The sequence below is a fragment of the Carassius auratus genome, chromosome 42, assembly GCF_003368295.1.
Source record: "Carassius auratus strain Wakin chromosome 42, ASM336829v1, whole genome shotgun sequence".
Taxonomy (NCBI): domain Eukaryota; kingdom Metazoa; phylum Chordata; class Actinopteri; order Cypriniformes; family Cyprinidae; genus Carassius; species Carassius auratus.
In genome coordinates, this window is record NC_039284.1 from 8,272,102 (window position 1) to 8,296,331 (window position 24,230).

Here is a 24,230-nt window from a genome sequence, read left to right on the forward strand (position 1 = left end):
TCGAAGGAGAGTTGGGTTAAAGACGTAGAGCTTTGTGCGTCATTACTCTCGCGGTAACCAAGTGGACTGATGATTAATATGAATCTGCGGACCTTTGCACCTTTGCCCCAGACCCCCACATACACACACCCCTCTCATTGGACGTCCCCTCTGTCAATCACGCCAAACAATCCCACCTCCTTACGTTTAAAACGCGTCCCAAAGTGAAAGACAAACTATTCAACCTGCAGCTTTGGATAGCACAGTACATCACACGCCGTATTACGGTTTTCATCATGCTGTCTGCGTAACTCTTTGGCATTTCGAAACCAGACACACGTAGAGAAGAAACCCGCTGAGGACGAATTTATTTGGGAACAAACTTTTGGAATTTCCTTCAACTTTGGGTCCACTTCTAATTCTTAAGTCTATCTTGTCCGTAGTCTGGCAATTGTCTACTTCAACGTCAAACAGAATGTACTGCCACAATCTGGTCTTTTTTGTATTTGTGTATTCCCACGCGCTACTGATGATGTGCCTGCCACAAGCCTCAGCGCAGAAGTCGAATGGTCCTCGGGTAAGTCCGTTCGTGACGCCGCTCTCCGTCGCATGTGTTCAGCTGCGCACATTCACGCATTTGTCATTCTGATAACTTCAGTGCGTCATTTCAATTCTTTCGTATGACACATTGCTTTTACTGTGTCAGAGCCAATGCATTTTTATAAAACCATTCAATGTTTGTCCATTTATGACAATCTCTACTTCAATATGCAATGCAGCAAATATATATATATATATATATATATATATATATATATATATATATATATATATATATATATATATATATATATAACAACGCATCCTACATGCAATGCACATACAGTATTTGTGAGTTTTACAAATATCAGTTTTAGGAAGTATTATCTAGACTAACTGGAATGCATAAACTACCCTCAGCAATTTTTACAGCATCTTTTTGCTGCCTTATATGGTGACTAGGAATTAAAATAAACTTTAGTACATTACATTTTCTGTCCTGACTCATGTTTACACATATAATCTAGAATGCATAATAACCCAGCATCAGAGCATCTTTTAGGGATTCAGCTGAATAGTTGGGTTTTGCTTGCTGAGGCACTTTGTCAGTGAGACTTGGGTAGACCCATTGACCTTTTGTCATAAATGTCTTTTGCTTCCTGTGCACCCCTCTGTGCCCATAGAAAAGAGGACCATTGCCTTCCAATGCAGCATTTCATATGATTTCACCAAAGACAACTGTGTGGAGTAGTTGTTTCTGCAGCTGAATCAGTTTGCAGATAATAGTGAATATTAGAGCTATATGATGTCTTTTTAAAAATGAAAATGTGAGACAATGTGTGTCAAGGTGATGAGCTGTTGACCTTATTATCAATAATTTAGTAGTAAAGCTTAAAGAAATAAAAATTAAAGCAACTTACTTAAGTGATTAACAACACTAACCAGTCAAAGCATTAAATCGTATTTATATATATAAATATATATATCCTGAGCAATTCAGACTGAAAAATGGTTTGTCAAGGTTGCCGCAGAGGTCTTGTGGTAAATGTCCATTCTGTTGTGCAGTGAGACCACTGAGAGTGAAAGTAAGTACAAAACAGAAAGAGAGTAGAAGAGAGAAATTTGTGGACGCTGCTATGGTTTTGTCATACTTGAGGTCGGAGGGGGTGGTTAGTATAAAAATCTATGATACGTTTTTGTGCATCTCCAAAATAATAGCTTGTTCTGAAAAAGTCTTTTAACAGAAAGTAAAAAAAAAAAAAAAAAAAAAAAATATTGGGGGCTTCAGGAAATATTTCTGAACCAGTAAATCTGCAAGGAACAAATAGGACCTCACTGAGATACATAACTATATTTTAAAAGAGTATTAAAATAAATTCTTTAGAAATTAACTGTTACTAACTCTCATCACACACAGTAGTGCTTTATCTATTTATTTCTTAATTATGGATTTGATATTGTGACAACAGGACCGTGAACAAACACTTCTCTACGGTGACTGCAGGATTATTAAAATAAATGAAGAACTCTTTGAATAAATTGTGCTTGCTATAAAACAAGTCTCTGGCTGCTGCGAAGAACTGAAAAGCATTCATCTTTGTCATTTTCCCTTTTAATGATTTTGCCCCTTCTCCATACTTATGCAGTCACTTTCTCATTTACTTGCCTTTAACACTCACAGGCTCCCATCTACTATGATATAATGTCTGCTTACTTTTTTAAATTTTGGCAGCAAATATACTGTAGTTGGTTAAAGCACCCATCTTGTAAACAGGATTTTCTGGGTTCAAATCCCAGTGGTACGTTTGGTTGTCTGCTCGTGTGTCCTTGCGGAAGGTGTGCTATTAAAAACCACCCCTTGGGTGTTTCTGAAGGATAGCCATGCAAATGTGCTTTTGGTGTGTGGTGCTGTGGCTTATCTGTAAACTGGAGATCCTGGGTTTGAATCCCAGCAGTTCCTTATACCATTTGGTTGTGCTCTGTCAATTTGTCATTTGACTGGAGACCCTGACAGTGCTGTTGCTCTTTTGGACTGGGCATCAATTTCACTGAGCTCCTCCGGTCACCTTCATTCTCACCGGTGGGCTCTGTGGTTCAATGAATAGCGCTTTGGACATCTAAACCGCCATATAAGGCCATTCCAATGTTGCATTTAAAATGTTGGCATTCAGCTAAGGGTGCTAGACCAACAAACACAGAGGCTAGTTGGCCACCCCCACTCAGTTGTCAAAAAACTATTTTAGGCTGTGCAGTGCCTGGCCATAGGAATCTTCTCTAAATGCTTTTATCCTCTAAGTCACCCTCCTGGAGTTAAAGTGCCTGACTTATAAAAGTCGATTGCTGGTTTCCAGTGGTACCTTTGCTGGTGCTCAAGCACCACCTCAGAGTGAGAGGTTTGGGGGGTTCAGAGGAGCACCAGGGCAGCAGGTGATTCCATTTGCAAACCACCCCTTAGCTGCTGCCGAAAAATGCTGGCCCGGGCCAGCGTAGCACTGCAGCATTGCACGGTGGCTTAGCTGGTCAAAAATTAAAGGCAGGTGTGTTTAATAAGAGTTGGAGCCTAAATTTGCAGGACAGTCAATCGCCAGGAGCTGGATTGGGCACCCTGTTGCTGTCCAGCCTATGGGCCGTAAGCCGTTGGTCTCACCACTAGATGTTTTGATCCACTGATCCACCCTCCGGTTGGGTGGCATGCCAGTTGGTGCTGTGGCTTATTGAGTTAAAGCGCCTGTCTCATAAACAGGTTATGCTGGGCTCGAATCTCAGTGGTGCCACTGGCAGCCCATGTGTCCCTCAAGTGTGTGCTTTTCTGAGATTGGACTGCAAACAGGGAGTGCAAAGGCAATTACTTTTCAAAACCATCCCGACTGAGTTGTCACTGCACATTTTTAAGCTATCCAGCGCCTGGCCTGCGAATCATTGACCCCTTCTCTGGATGCTGTGATCCTCTGAGTCACCCTCCCAGAGACCAAGCATGCAGACTGATTCTGTAGCATAGTTGGTTAAAGTGCCTCGCTGGTAAACTGCTTATCCTGGGTTCTAATCCCAGTGGTGCCTTTGGTTGACTGCTTGTGTGTGATTTTGAAAATCACCCTTCAGGTGTTCCTGAAGGATAGCAAACCATGCAAGTGTGCTATAGGTGTGTGGTGCTGTTGCTTAGCTGGTTAAAGTGCCTGCCTTGTAAACAGGAGATTCTGGGTTTGATTCTCAGCGGTGCTTCTCTGCCTGTGGTTGTGATTTAAGCTGGATGGTCAGAAGCAAGGAATCAAAACCTTTATGTGGCCCACCTTAACACATTGGTGTTAAGGTGGGCTCAGTGGTGCAACGGGTAGTGTGTTGGACTGACATTTGAGGCCTTTCAAAGGTTTGAGTCAAAACTTTTGGCAATCTGTTATGGGCGCTAGGCCAACAAACACAGAGCCTAGCTGGCCACCCCAACTCTGTCAATACGGGTGGTGCACCACCTGTTTTGTTCATGAATAAATCATTTAAATGATTCGGTTCAATTCCAATGACTCACTTGTTAACAGTGATTTGTTGCCACCTACTGGCGGTTTTTATTTCACATTTAAATTTAATCTAATCTTGACAAACTATATATGGTTGGAAAGGTCTAAGACTCCCAAATATATATTTTACCAATGTTTTTTATTAAAAATGATGTAGGAAAAGTAATAGATTAATTTATGACAAGAGTGCACCCTCAAAAATCTACATTATAACAGGAGTTCTGACCATTGTTAAAAAAAGAGACTTCTTTGTTGCCTTTTTCTCTATCACATTTAGAAATCATAAGAAGTTATATATCAACTGAAAACTTAAAATCTCAAAATTCATCCTTTAGAACCCATTTTAAAATCAGACATTGCATTACCATGTAAATGGTACATCAATATCATTTTACAAGTTTGGATGGTGCACTATAAAGTCAATGTTCAAAAATGTGAGTGACAGTTAAGGGGTTAAAATATCAGTATTCAACATTTTGTGTTTAACATGTCAAAACATTATTTATGCATTTGTAACTGCAGGTTAAATGCAATCATGTCTTGCATTAAACAGTGTTGAAATACATCTAAATGCCACTTCAGGTGCAGCTTATGTTTGGATGGCAAAGATGGATTTTGTTGAATGATTTAATTTGCTTGGTAACAGCCCAACTGTCTTATTATTCTAATTCACTGATTAAATGTAAAATGTAAGAATGTTAACAACACTTGCAGCGGATTAAAGTTCCCTTGACTGAGCTGATTCAAGTTTTTATGAAACGTCTGTAAACAAAGAAATTAAAACATAAATATCAGTTGTGAAATTTTACAGTTGTAATATAAAATAAAGTTGTTATTTTTCTTAAACACTCGATTTCTGCTGCAAACATTAATTAAAATAAAGCTTAAAGTAATGTCAATTGTTATTTGATCTCAAATATTTCGGTGGGTCGTGAAATAGATTATACTTGTCTAGGTAATGGACACCCTCCCGGAGGCCTAATGTGCAGGTTGGTGCCATGGCTAAATCGATTCAAGCATCTGTCTAGCAAACAGAAGATCCTGGGTTCAAACCCCAGCAGTGCCTCTTAACCAGTGCCTTTGCTATGTGGGTTCTTTCTTGGACAGGAGTCCCTGGCAGTTCCTCTGCTTATCAAAGCGCATTCAAGCTGTGCAGAGACCCACAGACCTTTTCCTTGCTACCCACTGAACACGCAACCCCACTGTGATGGACTGGCACAAGCCCGGAATAAGCTACTGCATGGGGCTCTGTGGTGCAATGGATAGTGTGTTGGACTGCTGGGTGAGACCATTCAAAGGTTGTGGGTTTGAGGCCCACCAGAGTTGTGGCTTTTTGTTCATCCTTACACTGCACAGTGTTGCCTTCAAGCAACATAAAGTTGTGAACTATCTCTTAAGTGGACCTTTGGCCTCACCGCTGGATGTTTAGATCCACTGAGTGGCACCTCCCGGGGGTGTAGTGTGCTGGCTGGTGCTGTGGCTTAGCTGGTTAAAGCACCTGTCTTGTAAACAAAAGATCCTGGGAATGGATTCCAGTGTTGGCTTTGGTAGCACTTGATTGTCAATTGATTAATTCTGCTAAGGGCACTTGGCCAAGAAACACAGAGGCTAGCTGGTAGCCGCACAGGGTGTGTGTGTGTGTGCACATGTGTGATTTGTTGTGCTCAACAGAATTAAACTTTGGTGTTTAAACATCATCCTCATCTTATAATTATAGGAGACCAGAAAGATTGTTTAAAAAGCTTTTTAAAAAAATCTGTTTTGAAGTTAAATGCTTCAAATTTATACTCCTTTTTGTGCGTCATTTATAAAAACTTATCTCTGAACACAGTCAGCTCCAAGAACCCAAAGTTTCATGAGGAGATATGGCTGCTCTGCTGAGCTGGAAGAAATATTTGGGCCAATAACAGGATCAAGTTCTTTCCTCAAAGCCAATTGGGCGATTGGGTTTAAAAAAAAATAAAAAATAGGAAGCGTCTCTTGAGTCTTGACAGCAGAGGTATTTTAGGTTTCCTTTTGCACATTTAACATGATTTTAGCACACTTTTCCAGTCACAGTAATTCAGAGTTATTCGACCTGGCCAATTCTGGCATTACATAGACTTAGAAGATAATATTTTCTGAGGATTTAATTCTGTCAGCATGAAGTGATGCAGCTGAGTGCAGTGAATATACTGCCTGTTAGTAGGCATTATTTTGATGAACAATCTTAAGATATTTTAGTTAAAGCTTTCACATATTTCCGTTCTACTAGCATGACTAAATGGAATTTAAAAAAAAGAACACATTTGTCATTGGCTGAATAAACAGAGAGCCCCGCCCCAAATTCACAAAATTGGTTGAGCCAATATTTCTTTGTTTTTATAGCACCGCAGTGAATCAACATTTGGCTTTGTCAGTGTATTTTAACGTCAGACAAATTACGCAATTTTGTGCAAAGGTCACTAGGAACTTTCACTGTTAACAGTCTGACAAACATGATCCTCAAAGTAGCCTGACATCATCATGGATTTAACAGGAAACTACTGGATACGTAACATAAGTCAGTGAATGTTTTGTCTTGGTGTGATCTGTACATTTTTATTACACTACACATACAGTGAGACTGAACTCAAGTTGTAAACTGTATTATTGTGTCTTACTACAGTACAAGTTGAAGATTTTCCTTTAGTAACAAACAGCATTTTGGACAGCAACTGGAGCTGTCTGTAATCTTGAAAGATGTTTCTTAACCCCAGTTTAGAAATGAATGGCAGGTAGCTAGAGGACGCAGTGTCTCGTTCCCTACTCAGGGAACTATGTTTACATACGTAACCTGAGACAGTTCCCTTTCGAGGGAACTTTGAACTGCCTCCTCTAGGGGTCACTTTGGGGAACAGTATACCCATGCTGCCATGCTGAGGGGAGTGCAGGCCAGAATCATGGTGAGCATTAAATACCAACTCTACCATTTCTATGGGAGTTGCCCCTGGGACAACGAGACACTGCGTCTTCTAGGGTTCGCTTTGGGGAACACCTTGTCGTGACCCGTGTCTGAAGCATACATTGAAAAAACACCAACTTGTTGGCCTCCGACAGCCTCCGACGTCACTACCGGCGAGACTATAAATAAGCACCGGGAGAGCACGTCATTCACTTCTTCGTCTGAAGCTTGCGTCCAAAGAATGGCAGGGAGTTAGAGGACGCAGTGTCTCGTTCCCTACTCAGGGAACTATGTTTACATACGTAACCTGAGACAGTTCCCTTTCGAGGGAACTTTGAACTGCCTCCTCTAGGGGTCACTTTGGGGAACAGTATACCCATGCTGCCATGCTGAGGGGAGTGCAGGCCAGAATCATGGCGAGCATGAAGTACCAACTCTACCATTTCTATGGGAGTTGCCCCTGGGACATTTAGACAGCTGTCCGTTACAGTAACCCTTACGGCCAAAAGGCCTAAGCTACATACCCAACTTATTTGTTAGGGCCTGGGCCCAGGGTAGGGCTGAAGGCTTGGAATCAGGAAGAATCCTGCAAAGGGATACGGCTTAGAACCTAGGGAAGCATAGTGAGCATTGACGCTCCCTAGTTTTTGTGGTGCATTGTGGGATTTTTCAGGGAGCTAACATTTTGGTGCACTGTAAGTATTTTGAAATTGAGACAGCCCTTAATTTTATTTTATTTTTTTAATTGTTACCATAAAATGTTATTTCTACCTGATCTAACTTCTTATTTATTAGTTGACTCATTGTTGTTAAATAATATTTGTGACCATTTTTAAGATTATAACAATGTTTTATAAAATTTTTGTGTAATGTAACAGTTGGCAATAGTGCAGATCAGACAGTATAGCCAGTAAATTAACATTATGTCCTTTTAAAGTAGTTTGTACTTATTTAGAATATGAAAATAATGATTTGAAGTAGTTCAGATATATTATGACCAATACTGAAATGGATATTTGCACAATGTTAGGTTGTAAGGCTATGCACACTTTCAAGAGAACAAGACACATTTAGAATGCTTCAATATTCCTTTCCCTTAGAAGTATGGACTTAATACAGTGTGACATCTATGAAGACTGTATGATGATGACACCTATTAAATCGTAGGCTACGATGCAAATTAGTATACATAGAAGAATAAAACTTTATCAGCATGCACTAGTGGTAAAGTGGTAAAATAGAGGAGGTGGCAGAGGAGACAATTAAGTACTTTTTGGAATCAATAGGTGAAGGTGTAGCACCAAACACTTTTTGTAAAATATATTCAGTATGTATTTATTAAAATCGTAATTGGATGAAAATTGCATCCATGTTGGAAAAACATGACTGCAACCTTGAGTTGGTCAAGTCAAAAGCTAAATCTCAAGTTCTTAAGATGTGGTCACATTTATTGCTGTTCCATTAATTTCTACAGCTGAAATCTATTAATTTCTATAGGAATCCACATTATGTGAAATTTTGTGTATGGGTCAAAGATTTTGCCTCAGTGGTTTCGCTTATGTTTAAGTTTTTCACACAGATTTACCACAATGACCAACAGAAAGCTACTTGGTTTGAAAGTGACATGCTTCATACATTGCTGCTGAAATTGTGTTAATGTGGCTACTCTTCACACCACAATTCTTGTTAACAAACATGTGTCATTTGTAATTTTGTGGAAAGAGTTACTTTAAAAAGCCTAACAACAACATTTCTGAAATCAGTTTATGCCTGGCTTCAGATGTCTGCAAGACTAATATGGTTCATGCTTTGTGAACACAAAGTGGTCTGAGTTTATTTTATTTACCGATTATCACATTAAGCTAATGACATGCAGCTAAACTGTTACACAGGCTTTGGACAGATCCAGTAGGTTGTTGACTAATGGCAGATCTGCCAAATGCAACCAGAAGTGGCCTTGTGGATTTGTTCTTTTTCTTCTGTCAGAAATTGCAGAATTGGACAAACATTTCTAAAGTATATTCCTTTTTATAACACATGGTTTCAAAGCAGCTTCTTAGAAGGTCGCACTGTTACATCTGTATAAGGCATCAGTCCTTTACCATATCAGTGTTGCAGTGAGTTAGGTATATGTCTGAGCATTAAAGCGTTTTAAATATTGGTCTGTTTTGTTCTAACTAGGAGTAAGCGTAAAGTTCTAAGGGTTATAAAGAATCCCTGCCAAAATAGACCAGCAAAGAAATGTGACTAAGGATTTAGAATCACAGAATATACAACACTGTCCATCAAAGTGTGTATGTGTTACTGTTAGGGTGTATGCTAAAGTAAGAATAAAGCGCCCGAGAAGGATCTTGAACAAATGAGGAGTTTACTGAACGAAGGAGAATAACAGACAATATACAAAGCATTAACATCAATACCAGGTTATCAATCATGGACGAGGAAGAACTGAACAGACCGGGTATTTAAACACACAGGAGGTAATCAGGGAACTGGAGACAGGTGGGGATCAATCAATTAACAAAACAAGAAAAGAAAGATGACCAAATAAGGGAACAGAAAGTTAATTAATGTAACAGTTCGCCCCCCTCCCAGAACGGTGCGTCCTCACACCGCAAAAGGAATACCAGCAGAGGAAGGTTGGGTGTTCTGGAGGCGGGCGTGGGGCAGGCAAGGGGCAGGCAAAGAGGGAGCAGGGAGCTGGGAACCAGGGTGGAGTGGATGGAGGGAGGAGCCAGGGAGGAGCCCGGAGCAGGAGGAGCCAAATGGTCCTCCAGAGACCAGCCAAGATGGAGATCCACGGTGGAGTCGACAGCGGGAGGAACCATGGTGGAGAAGGAGCCGACGACACCAGGGGGCCGACGGACGGAGACTGCACCGGTGGGTGAGGAGCCCAAGATGGAGCAGCGCAGCCGCAGAGCCAGGGTGAAGCCGAGGATCCGGAGGGCCTAGGCGGAGCAGAAGGCTCAGGCAACCAAGGCGGAGGTGGGGCCCTGGAAGACCAGAGGGAAGAGGGAGACTGACAGAGCCAGAGGGATGGAGTAACGAGGTGAAGCCAGAGGAATGGAGTCCCGAGGCGGAGGATGATCGACAACTGACCAAGGTGGAGCCAGAGGGACGAGGGAGCCCGGGGGAGCAGGTGGGAAGACAGGCCACGGTGGAGATGAGGGAGCTAAGAGCCAAGGCGGAGCTGCTGGGTCGAAGGACCGAGGAGGATTCCAGGGCTTGGAGGCTGGAGGCGGAGACAGGGAATTCACACGCCAAGACGGAGCTGGAGACTGGCAGTCCAGCGGCGAACCATCAACTAGAGATCGACCGATATGGGTTTTTCTATAGCCGATGCTTAGAGGTCAGGGTCAGCCGATGGCCGATATGTGCTGCCGATTTTTAGGGCCGATATCTTTAAGTTTTCCCCTTCATTTGCATGCTAAAATGTCACACTAATAATAAGTGGATGCACAAAATTTCTAAACTTATCATCATTTATTGAGCACTGACTTGAACCATCTCTTGAATCTTAATTTTGTGCACTGCACGGTTTTAAAATAAATAAAAAAATATCCAAGGTTAACCAAACAAATCAATAAACTGACCAAGTATTAAATTATATATATGTCAATCATTTACATAAGTTTTAGAGCATTTATCAAGTAGAATTTTTCAAGTTTTTTTGGAACATAAATGTAAACACAAATATACATTTAAAGAAATGCAATTTTAGAAATAAAAATCAATAATATAAAAAATATAAAAAATAAATAATAGTAGTGCTGCAAACACACTAGCAACCAGCAACATTTGTGTTTGGTATAAATGACACGGAACATCTAAAGTGCATTCTAATTTCAAAATTACATCGCAGTCTGTTCATTATTAAAATAAAGTACAGTCAACCTAATATTTAAAAGGTTACACTGGTCAGTTTAAATAGACCGTAGTATACCGGTCCACTCTGCTGTTATGCCAAGGACGTTTTTGCTCATGTGAAGAGGATGATATTTTCCGTCTAGTTTACATTTAAAAATATATTATAGTTTAACATTCATATACATTGCGAATGTGGAAACATCTGGATATGCGCAGAACGAGACCGGAGCAATAACCTCCAAATACATCTAGTCAAACCCGCGCTCACTCGTCCTCGTATGGATCGGATCATTTTTCGGATCAACAAAAAAAAAAAAAAAAATAGAAAAAAAAGGCCATGACAAATAAACATATACATTTTGTCTTTTTTTTTATTAACATTAAATTATTAAATTAAAATATATGAAATAGACTTAAAGTGCACATGGCATAATATCTTCTTTGTAACATAATAGCCGGACTTCTCATCTCCCAGTCTGCTGTGATGAAGTGAGCAGTTATCGTCACAGAGCTCTCCATCCCCCTGGACGTCCACCCTTCTGTCGTGAGCGCAACAGAGGATGCTCGGGATAGTTCATCCACAACTTTTTTCTTCTCCTGTTCATTAAGATCTGGCACAATATTTTCACTCTAACCTCTTTCTTTCATCATTATATGATGTCTGACAGGGAAGCCAAAATGCACGGGGCGTTCAAGCTCCTCCGTTCCTCCGCTCGCTCATGTGAACATGCGCAACTTTTTTTTTTCATAAATCAATCCGCGGGTCACGTTTGTGCCGAACCAAAGATATTGATCTGAACGGATCACGGATCAACGATGATACGTTTCACCACAACTATATAGTGTCATTTGAAAACATTGCAGTTGCATTTTAAAATACAACAACGAGCACCACGAAACCATTTAAAGAGGCGCATTCAGTGGTCTCCTCGACGAGAAACAGTCAAGATAAATGATCTCCAACGTATGTCACAGTCTCTTCATTTTATCGAATGATTATAATCACATCTATTCATTTTACAGTCCTGCTACTAGCATTTTATTCAGACTAAAACCCCTTTAATTCGGATGAGAAAGCTTTTTTTTTTCCAAGTGGCTTTTGCATATAATAATAATACCGCTGCAGACGCATTTTTCAGCATTAATTGATCGTTAATTTAAACGACGATCGATCATGGAAATTATCGAATATTGCCAACCCTAAATACAAATGAGTTGGATGGAAAAATGGTTATTGTCTGCATCAAACCATGCTTCCGAACAAATGTTATTCACCGTTCTGGGCAGCTCAGGACAGCGGTCTCTCCGAGCGCGCTGCTGTCTGTGAGTGGGGCGGAGTAACGGAGCCCTCAATCACGCTGCAGTGTTTGTGAGAGCTGCCAACTTCTCCACCTCATTTACAGAGTGAAATTCTCTGACTACCTTTATCTCCCAGGGCAGTTGTTGAATCTTCAAAAAGTTTTGTCTTGGGGTGCTTCACATGCAGTGGCAGCAGCAGCACTTTCCACCGCACCAATAACACGGGGCTGCCCGCCGACGTGCCTGACTTTAAATTGGCGCTACAAAACACGGATATCGGGCGATGCCGATATATTTAAAAAATTGCAAATATCGGCCCGATATATCGGCCGAGCGATATATCGGTCGACCTCTACCATCAAGGTCCAGAAGTTGCTCCAGATCATTGGCAGAAACCGAAAACAGCTCACCCTCAGTCGCAGAAGTGTGGGCAGGGCTTTCCTCCACGCCCTCAATCTCCACTAAAACTCCCACGATGGTCAGTCGCGCTCTCTAGGTCCTGCTCCCGGTCAGTGAAAGGCTCGGGCTCTGCGGCTGCGGTGGGCTCTGGCTCCGTGCAGCGTGATGGCGGCTGGCTGGTCTCTGGGTGGGGAGTGGGGCTACAGATATCCTCTTCGGCGGTGCAGATGGTAAATGTGGATCCATTTTTCTCCAGCACCCACCCCACGAAGCCACGAAATCCTCCAACAAACATCAGGTTATCGATCACGGACAAGGAAAAACTGAACAGACCGGGTATTTAAACACACAAGAGGTAATCAGGGAACTGGAAACAGGTGGGGATCAATCAATTAAGTAAACAAGAAAAGGAAGATGACCAAATAAGGGAACAGAAAGTTCATGAATGCAACAGTATGCATGTGCATTGCATTTCCAGACTAAATTGCAGACAGCAAAGTTCGACAAGGACTTGAGTGGGCAAAGAGAAAGATAGTGTGAGCAAGACAGATCTAGATAGTCGAATAAAGAGAGGGAGAAAGTGTATGTGAGGGGTATAGAGAACAAGGGCTGTTCTCCCTGTGTGGGCCAGAAGCAGCGCTGTGTGCTTGATATACAGTGAGCGACATCTGGGATTTGGATAAGGAAGGTTTTCTGACAGAGAGAATGTGTTCTGGGTCAGTGCTATGGGAATTTGCTGTGGAGATATAGCAGTGACTATGAGCTCTTTAATGATATGGCTTTCTCTGAGAAAATACTAGAGATTACCAGCCTCCCAGAGGCTTCAATACAGCCCGATAAAAGTACTGTCCCTTTTACCACACCGAACAGCCGTAAGTCATGACATAGCAGGTTACATAAACTGAAAGTCATGTCACAGTTTTGCCATATTGGCATCTTCAAGTGGGATCTTCTCTACACTGTGTGTTTTGCTGATGTTGACATAACTTATTGTGGCGCTATAATGGACAAACAACTTTAACAGGTTATTTAGTCTGCATGTTTTCATTTATAATAATCAAAAACATTTGATTAACAACAACTTCCTACTGGGAATGTAAGAAAACCTTGATTGTTTTGTGTTTGGATGATTGTCTCAAATCTGGATTGGCATTTGACATTGGCATAGACTGTTTACAAGTGATAACTAACAAATCAAAAGTATTATTTTCTCCCAACACAAGTGAATTAAAAACATTGTTAAATAGAGATTTATGGCTAATGCTAAGTAACAAATCCCATGTTGCTTAAGTAGTGGTTGATCAATCAGTTTGCCAAGACTTCACTGATGTGCTGTATAAGACTATGCAATGCCCAGTCCAAAATCAGACCCCCTAGGACTCAGACCAAGACTAGACACCTCAAATCATAGAAACCAAGAACCAGTCCAAAAACTGCACTGTACATTTTAACCAACCCAGAGCTAGAGGACGGAATCCACTTAATGAATACATTATTTGATATGAAACTAATTCATTTGACAATAAGGACTGAAATGCAGGAAAGAATTTGGTTACTGGACAGAAATTCCTGCATATCTTAGTTTGCTCCACAAACTTTTTCCATTTCTTTCTTTTTTTTTTTTTTTCCTTTTTTTTTTTTTTGATCAGACAGTAAGTGAGATTCCCAGAAGAACTAAAATGACTGTTCTTAAGCCAAGCTGTATCATTAGGGTGACAAAGTAGGAAGTTCAGGAAGCGGATTTCCTGTTAGCATGGATTTAATTAGTCTAATGATCAGAGAAGAGGGATTATTATTTCAAATCTTCTTCATATGAATTCTGAAAGTCATTACTGGATCACGAAAAGCTGTTTTAGGAAGGGATTTGAAGTTTGCATAACCAATTTCTCACACTCTGTCTTCTTCCCAATTCACACACACACACACACACACACACACACACACACTGGTCCCCATGTTTTATGTGGACATTCCATACACGTAATGGTTTTTATACAGTACAAACTGTTTTTCTGTCCTCTTACCCTAAACCTTCCCCTAACTTAAAACTTTCTGCTATTTTAGTTTCTCAAAAAATATCATTCTGTATGTTATTTATACACACAGTACTGTGCAAAAGCCTTAGGCCACTAGTATTTTCACCAATAAAACAAACGTTTTTTATTTCTTATCTCTATATACACATACAGAACTGTGCAAACGTCTTAGGCCACTAGTATTTCCACCAACGAAACAAACTTTTTTATTTTTTATTTCTTATCTCTATCTTTTGCCGTAGTTTGTCAGTAGGAAATATCAGTTTACATTTCCAAACATTATTTTTGCCATTAATTGTAATAATCTGGTGAATCTTTTGTTTGCACAAGAAGTCTGACAACAGCCAGTGCTCCACACAGAGATTTGATCTCATCATCATCCAGTCTGTCTGGAATAACATGAAGAAACAGAACCATATATATATATATATATATATATATATATATATATATATATATATATATACATAATTACATATTTGCCCATTTCTGTTTTAAACTGTGTTCTAATTTTAAACAGAATTTTCACCTATTTTCAATTTTTGAGGGGCGCCAGCTACACTTGGCCAGGCCTGCTAGTTATATGGCAGCCAATCAGAAGTCTTCTTTTGACCGTTATTTTTGTTGTTGTTTTTTTGAAAGGTAACGAGTGCTTCACACGTTATAGAGAGTGGCTCTGGAACACATTGTGAATACCACACACACACACAGAATGCTTGCCAAGAATAAAAATCCATCTGTGCAATGACATTTCTCTGGTGTCTCCAGCTCGTCCAGAAATGTTCACTTTATTGTGAAGAGTCCAGGCAAAAGTTAAGATTATCCTTATTCTCAAAATAGACTGTTGTCATAAACCCCAAACTGAAAAATAAAAACATTTTTTGGAGATCACTTTTTAGTTCGAAAAATGCATTTGACATATTGTTTAAAATCAACAAGAGGATTGTTTTTAATGGTTTACATATGAGTTTGTGGGATTTATGTGTTTAGTGGGATTTATGTTTGGCTGACTACTAAACAGATAATTTGTTCTGACTAATAAATCTTATGAACAACAGCCTTAAACATTTATTGAGCACCTATGCCACAACTAAATAGACACAAAAAAAAAATAATAATAATAATGTATGAATATCATTACATGAGTCACAACATCAGATAAATGTACAAAGAATAAATATAAAAATATATGTGTGTTGGGTTACAAAACAGAACAGGGCCCGGTTTCCCGATAACGCTCACTCTTAGCGTGCTAAGAAGACCTCGAAAGATATATCTTACCAAAGTTGTTTATGTTCCTAAGTGTGTTCCCTGAAGTGTCCCTTAGGAAGCTTCTTAGCACGCTGCCTCTTACGTCCGACGTAACAAGAGCGCTGTCCAAAGTGTGGGTGCTGAATTATTTGGCATCGATTGCTCATGAATCGATTTTCCACTTCACGCGATGGTGCAATACAGCTTTAAGAAAGACAACACGTTCTATGCAAATGAAATATTCCTCAAATTATTATAGTAACATTTATTTTAACATATTTTAAGTTATCAGTAGAATATAGACTATAAATTTAATTATCAAATGGTCAGTAATATGTTCACACAATATGTTGTGACGTTTAGACGAACCGGGTATCCCTCGCTAATCATCCACCCTCCTTATCCCGTTGTGCCACTTGTGCTGCTTCTTGACATGGGTTTAACGACTTATAAAAATTATATAATACACTTTTATATTAATGGTAAGGTACTTTACAATCAGAATTGATTGGCAAGCAGCTGCAGTTACTTATGTTTAATGCAGTATTGATTGCAGTTGGTTTATGTTTTTAATAAAAAGCCTATGGACCCCTATGGTCCACTATAACCTGCACGTTTATGGCCGCGTATCCCTTTCGTACGCCTGATCAATCACTGATGGATTGGTGATAGGGATATGTGCCATCCACCAGGATGCAATCCCCAGCATGGCACTGAAGGGTGTTGGTGAGAGTGTGGACGCACCTCCACACAGAGGTCTTGATTAGGCCGTAGCGCTCTCCCACGACCTCGATGAATCTCTCTGTAGCAAAAAAAAAAAAGAAAAAAAAAAAAGTAGCGCTGGGCTTCAGGGCTTAATGCAAAATTCCGCCACGTTTGCCTGGCAAGCCCAGGTCTTTTTTTAAATATAGCCACTTCAGGAAAAATGTCAAAAGGGCTTAAGTTTTGCCGAATAAAAAAATTGACATGGGCTCCGCATCCGCGTCCGGCTCCATCTTTGATTCAATACAAGGACACGTTGGATCGCTGCCATAGTTGGTCGCTTACTGGACACCACCATGATTACCCATTTATAGATCTTAGCCATTTAGAGCCAAATTGTTTGCCAGATTTTAATTATCAAAAAATTGATTGTCAATTCGCTTTAATTACATTTACGAAAAAGCCTAGGCTAATTACCACCATATTAGTTCTGATACCACATAAAGTCAACTTCATATATAGGCCTGTATCCATTGCGAACATAATTTATTATGAGTCTTAAAAAAATAACATAAAATCATTGTTTAGCCACAACATTGTCAACATACCATAGTTTGACTTGTACTTCGCTGCGCTGATTTCTAAAGACTGCTGTACAGTAGCGTCATAAGCTCAAACAACGCTAAGAGAGAGCTTACGAATGGTCCAGACCAACCTTACGAAAGTATGATTTACAGAAGATATACTTAGCGTACGAACGTGTCAGGAATCGTGACATAAGGTTAAGAGGTTAAGGAATAGGTTAAGAACTACTTAACGATAAGAACGTTTTGGGGAACCGGGCCCAGAACTTTATCAGACATTAATAATGGAACACACTCAGGGATTTGACTTCATATATCCACTTAAGGTACCTTGTGACCACTTTTTAAATAGAATTGCAAAAAAAAAAACAAAAAAAAAAACTGAAGCTAGTTCTGAAAGTTCTTGCATCTGTTTTTTTTTTTTTTTTTTGGAGAGTTTTAAGATCAAAAGCTTGTTCATTCATTTTAATATTTTGTTCTCAGTGCATTGCTTTTGTAAAATGTGTGACTTAAGTGTCCCAGAATCTCTCAATACTTTCTGGCTTCATTGTATATACAATGATATATATTTTGCATATATTATATACAATATATATTTATGAAAGTGAGAATGACAGAAGGTTTTTATGGTGTGTAGGCTTCTGTTTTCTTCTGTGTTCCATACTTAACTAAACTTCTGCCAACACAAACTGACTGAAGGTGTGTGATTCATCTAACTTACAGTTATACAGTTAAACAGTAATACTCAGGCTCATATTTTATAATTAAACACATATTTTACAGACCTAGTCACAGATCAGTATGCTTTCAATCTAAGGAGATACATAAATTTGTTCTCTCTACATGTCAGTAGTTCAGTTGTTATGTTGTTAACCTCTCAGAGCCCTGTCTTATGTTGACTGTAATTTAATGTTTTTGGACACAAATTCCATGTTAATTCAAAATGAAAATGTATTATTCTATATTTTAAATGTATAATATTAAATGCAATCAGTTGAATTTTAGAGTGCTTTTTGATTTTCTTGTATGATATTTGATTTTCTTTCTTCTTTCTTCTGCAACACGAAATGAAAATGTTTCTCAGAAAGTCCTGAAGCTCTTTATCATGTAACGAATGATTGATTATTATAACCAATGAGGTTAGACTTCATTGATGAGTCTTATTTAAATGTACACATATTCTAAGGCTTTTTAAGTAAGTAGTCTTTAAATTTCACCCTGTGAAAACTGAGTATTAATCTTTTATGCCTTCTGTCATAATAAATGTCATCAGACAGAGAACATCATAGAAGTATTCATGTAGTCAAGATGAATTATGAGACTACAACTGCCTGACTATGGAACCTTTCCCTTTACTTTCTTTTTCCTGGTTTCCTTCAAAGAAAATTGACAAATAGGCAACTCACCATCTGGACGTGTACACAGTTCTAAATCACCTTTCTAACAGCTTGATTTGAATGCACAATTTATATTGCAGATTATTTTGGCCCATCTTAAAAAATACTAAAGATTTGCTTAGATATAAATTTTTAATGTGGCTGTTTTGGGCTGGATTATTTACCCAAGTGAGAATCAAAAAATATATACAGTATGAACACATACATACATACATACATAAATAAATATATAGGAATTTGTGGTTACATTGGGTATGTAGTAAAATCTTTTAATAGTATTGGTATATTACTATATAAGCAGGATATAGTACATGGTAAAGGAGACAGATTTAATAATGCCATACTGAAAGGGGTGTGGGGGGGGGTCTTGTTTGTCAGGCATTCAGAATGATTCAGTTCATGTTTACTATATAAGTGACATCATTTGGTTACATTTTCTTGATTGCTCAACTCAAGAGATTCAGTCCTGAAGCAACGTTTTGTTGTTTATTGTGTGTGTGTGTGTGTGTGTGTGTGTGCGCGCGTGTGTGATCAGAAATGGTCAGCTGTGGTTATTCAGATGGGTTGTGTTCAAATGGAAAATGTGCCCTGTGTTTCTGGCTAAAGATACCCTTTTTCCAGTAGAGGTTCTCCAGTTTTGTGTACCTGCTGTTGTGTGAGACCACTGCAGTGTCAGAACCCACACTACATGATGGGCCAGCAGCAATAGCACAATCTCTATACACTGTAAAAAAAAAAAAGAAAAAAAAAGACTTTTGTCATTTACAGTAATGTACCGGCAGCTGTGGTTGCCAGACCTTCACCATACAAATATTTTAGGTTTTACAGACTTAAATTCACAATAAAATACTGTATTTCATTCACTGATGTAAAGTTAATAAACCAACATACTGAAGTACTAATATCTGTTCTGAACCAAACTGGTGGTGATAAGAAAGTAATTTGATGAACCGAAGCTCATCAGCTTTTCTACAAGCTGAGGAGGGCAATACTTATAGAAGGTGCACAGTGTCAATCACGCAGACACTAAAGCCCAGCATGTTGACACACATGATACTGAGATAATGCAATAAACTTTAATTTAACAACATTAGATATAAGATTAAACCCTAATGTACACAACTGATAAGAAAAATCTAAGAAGAAATATATTATTTAAATACAAATGCAGGGAATTCTGACAGTGTGAATTTACGGTCTGTCCCTGTCAATTATAAAATAACTTTTTCTTTTTCACTTCCAAAAACTGTATTTTAAAAAGTATTTTACTGTAAAATCACATTAACTATAGATAATACTATGTTTTACGGTTATTAAAACAAAGCTTATTAGCCTGTATATTACTAGAATATTAGCCATGTATTAGTGCTAATTGAGCACATATTAATGCCTTATTCTACATGACCTTATTCTACATCCCTAATCCTTCCAAATACCTAAACTTAACAACTACCTTACTCACTATTAATTAGCAGAAAATTAAGAATTTATTTAGTGAAAAGTCATATTTATTAGTAATAAGCAACTAATATATGTAACCGTAATATTACGTGTTTCCCATTTTTACAGTTTTTTACAGTTTAAATCATAATAATTTATGAATTTGTATTAATAGGTCACTGACCAGAATATAAATGACTGTGATTTTAACGGTAAAGAACTGTGAAAATTCTACAGTACAAACCTGTTTGCTGGTTAACGGTAATTTCCTGTAAACTTTAAAGGGAAAAACCATAAACTTACGTTCCCAGAATTCTCTGCGTTGCATTTCAAATTTTGTTTGAATTTTATGTTTTTTTCTTTGAAATAACTATGTTTGTTCTTATTTTTTTCTCATCTGTTATGTTTATTAGGTTTGTATGTTACATAAAATGTTGTTAAATTAATGTTTATTGCATATTTCAGTTTAATGAGTCTCACCATGATGGTGTTTAGTGCTTGTGTGAATGACACCGTGCACCTTCTATGTATCTTATTATTTAAAAGCTGCTTGTGATGGTCTTTGTTTCACCACGTGATTTTCTCATCACCACCTGCTCTTGGTGGTCACTAGTGTAATACAAAAGTACAAAACAGATTTCAGTGCTTCAATAAGTTTGTATATTAATATTATATCAGTTAAATTATGGTATTAAACTGTAAATTTAAAGTAAAACCGTTAAACCTGCTCAATTAGTATTTAATTTTTGTTCTTATGTGTGAGAGAGAATTAATGTGTATATGTGTGTGTGAAATAAGATTATTTAATTATTAATATCAATTATTTAATTCTCTCACATTAGAAGAAAAATGAAATACTAGTTATGATATGTATGTCATGAACTGATTAACAGAGGTCTGAAAAAATGGCTAAAAACTAAACAACAGTGCTCGCATGTATAACCTACAACTAAGATACTTTCTGATTCTGATGCTTTGCTGTATTTATTTATTTATTTATTTTTGGTATTGTTGTTATCACTTTTGTTATTAGTCTTGTTATTGTATTTTCTTCCTAAAAGCCTCTCGTGGACAGGTGTTGAAAATTAGCATTCATGCTATAACACTAAAACCAATGCATATGGTTCGTCCAATGTAATTGTATGTCCATGTCAAATAAAGAGATGAATAAATAATCATGAACAGTTAAATGTTCCCCACTTATGCAATAAAATGTGCAATATCCTTATATTTATTTGTTACCACCTCCATCCCAGTGCATCCCTGCATCTCACTCTATTCTATTCTATTTATCAGCTATAGCACAACTGTTCATACAATTGTTTTTTTTTATATATATATATATTTGAATTATTATTATTATTATTATTTTTTCTGTGTGCTGTTGTTGTCTCTGTGTACTGGAAGCTTATGTCACTAAAACAAATTCCTTGTATGCGCAAGCATACTTGGCAATAAAGCTCTTTCTGATCCTGATTCTGATTCAAAACAAAATTAAAACAGGTGTGATAGAGAGACAGATAGACGGATAGACGGATAGATAGATAGATAGATAAATAGATAGATAGATAGATAGATAGATAGATAGATAGATAGATAGATAGATAGATAGATAGATAGATAGATAGATAGATCGATCCATGGAAATTGTACTAAGCAATCTGAGTCTGCTTGCTCCATAAACCTGTGAAACTCATCGAGCTGCAGCTCAGCTCAGTAGCTCTGTTTAATTTATAGCACACTAATTAGAGTCTAGTCAGGGTCTTCTTTCAAGTTCCCCATGCCTTATTACACTGTCATGCCCTCAATGCTCTATTTAAATTTACTTCATATATGTGTACATGTGTTTGCAGTTTCTAATAGGAGACAGAGAGAGTCCATGTTCCCCTGCATGCTCCAGGAGTCACGGCAAGCCTGTGTGTGGGTCAGACGGACACAGTTATGATACCAACTGTGACCTGGAGAGGGCGAAATGCAAGGACCGCACGCTCACCCTCGCCCACAGGGGCCGATGCAAAGGTCAGTGGACATCAGGGTGAGAATTTCTGTAAACAAATGGGACATATTGAAATTAAAGTGGACATTGTATAATTTCTTAAAAATAAATTAATTAATATTAATAATAAAATAAGCCATATTATCACATGCATTTTCAATCATTAAATGGACAGTTCACCCAAAAATTAAAATTCTGTCATAACTGGAACAACTTGAGAAATGTTTTGGTGAACTATCCCTTTATGCAGTGCTTATTGTGCTTGAATATTCTAAGTCTTTACAATGGTATGCACTACAATCACAACTTTAAAACTTTTCTTATGGATTGTTTGTCTACTGAAAGTATTTTGGGAAGACGTTTTGTCAGTACAGTCCATTTAACACAATGCACTTCTTTTCCTCACAGATTAATTTTCCTTCCTGTCAAGAAAACTAATCTTGAAAGAAACCTTGCCTAATCCATAATCACACACTGTTTGACTGGGTATTATATGTGATAAGGAAGTTCATCAGACATTGTATGTAGTATGAATGTGTGTAGTATTATTGTGATACATGTTGGCATTGCTATCTGACTTAAATCATTAACATCACTCTTCTCTTGTGGCCTCATGAGATAGTAAAGTGTTCATTGGATGTGCTGGAAGTAGATCACCTGGGTACTTTTCTTCTACTGTTTTGTAGTACTATGTATTTCGGGCATACCGCTCTTTCGGTCTACTATATAGTAAAGAAGAAGGCATATTCAAATGCAGTTAGTGTTTTGATACGCTCAACATGGAAGCTCCTAAGTGTGTATAAAAAAAATAAAAAAATAAAAATTAATTTTTATGACTACTAGATGGTCACAACAAAAACTGTGTTGAATAGCTTCGATTAACCTATTTCCACTACAGTTGTGTTGAAAGCTTCACTGGGTCAGAACACTTCGTCATCACTAAACGCAATGCTAAAAACAACTAATACAGGAAACAGAAACATGAAGAACATGAAACAATGAACAAAACAGCAGGAACTAGTAACGAGAACTTCAAAATGAAAGCACATAACAGAATAAAAGACCTTTTTCAAAGGGAGAAAAATTACAAAACGAAAATATGAGTTACCATAAACTAGTCCATTCTTTGAGTAGTTGTGTCACACAATATGCATTTTTTATTTTTTTTATTTTTACAATTTCAGGTAAAAACTGGGTGAGGATAGATCAGCCTCTTCCTGCACCCACACTTGTTTCAGAGGTCAAAGAGTTGACCGGTATAAAAGGTATGAAAACCTATATGCACACACGATTCCACCAACTTTGCACCCTGTGAATGCTTCCCAATTTGCTTAATTCCGTAGGCCTACTGTGCCTTCAAAGGAGCAGTGCTTTGGAGCAGTGTTGGGGAAAGTTGTGTTACTTTTTATGTAAAGCAATGCGTTACGTTACTTTTCCGTTACTGTTTCTTATCTGGCCTGGGCTTGCTTGTTTGTTGTTTATTTAAAAAGTAATATTTTTGTCAAATGCAAAAGTCTGCACTATCACAAAAAAAAAGAAACACAAATGTTACTTGTCTGTAGTGGTTATGAGTTATGAGGTTATGAGGTGAGAATGATGGATTTAATGGGTCTGTGTAATGCTTCACAATTCAATTCTCAGACCACGTGGAGCAAATGCAAAAATGAAACCAAACATTCAATTTTTCAACTACTTCATAAATGAACACTGCCTCTCAATTTTACTTTTGCTAAATTTGCTAAATAAAATCGAAACAATTTATATATATATATATATATATATATATATATATATATATATATATATATATATATCTTACAATTTTACAATTTGCGCTGTGGGCTGTACCATTAGCGCGGGGGTGTGGCCTCAGACTGTTTCACCAATGTGATCTCATAAGAATACGCATTTATTTTTACGTTTAGTGTGGTTCTACCACACATACATTTACTTACGTTTCATACACACAAAAACTTACAACTTTGACGTATTTATAGCACTAAAACGTACAAATACTTATGTATTAACAGCTAAAAAATGTAAATCAACTAACGTAAAGTGTGAATGTTTATGAATTCCCATGTATTGATATTAAAATTGTGCCTTTAATGATTTAAATCTGTTGTATTCAATTGTCATAACAATACATGTTTTTAGTTGAATTAATTGAAAGCAGTTTACACATCTACTTAAAAGGAAATAACATTTCTGTTCGTGCTGCAAACTCATTTCGAGGGATTAAATAATGTTAAAATGACACTACCCTGTGAAACCTTAAAATGAATAACATTTCTGAAATTGTTTAATA

General features: G+C 37.9%; 1 protein-coding gene across 8 annotated transcripts in view; it reads left to right on the forward strand.

Moving 5' to 3' along the window:
* Window positions 1-209: 209 nt before the first annotated feature.
* LOC113060538 (SPARC-related modular calcium-binding protein 1-like) overlaps window positions 210-24,230 on the forward strand; it is an 85,915-nt gene continuing 61,894 nt past the window's right edge. For 6 of the 8 annotated variants that reach the window (XM_026229527.1, XM_026229525.1, XM_026229526.1 and 3 more), the window contains exons 1-3: window positions 210-556; window positions 21,780-21,945; window positions 23,107-23,187. In XM_026229527.1, the coding sequence (XP_026085312.1) occupies window positions 455-556; window positions 21,780-21,945; window positions 23,107-23,187 (349 nt within the window). In that variant the 5' untranslated portion in view covers window positions 210-454. The remainder of the gene's footprint in view (window positions 557-21,779; window positions 21,946-23,106; window positions 23,188-24,230) is intronic. The other 2 variants (XM_026229530.1, XM_026229532.1) reach the window with 1 other exon arrangement.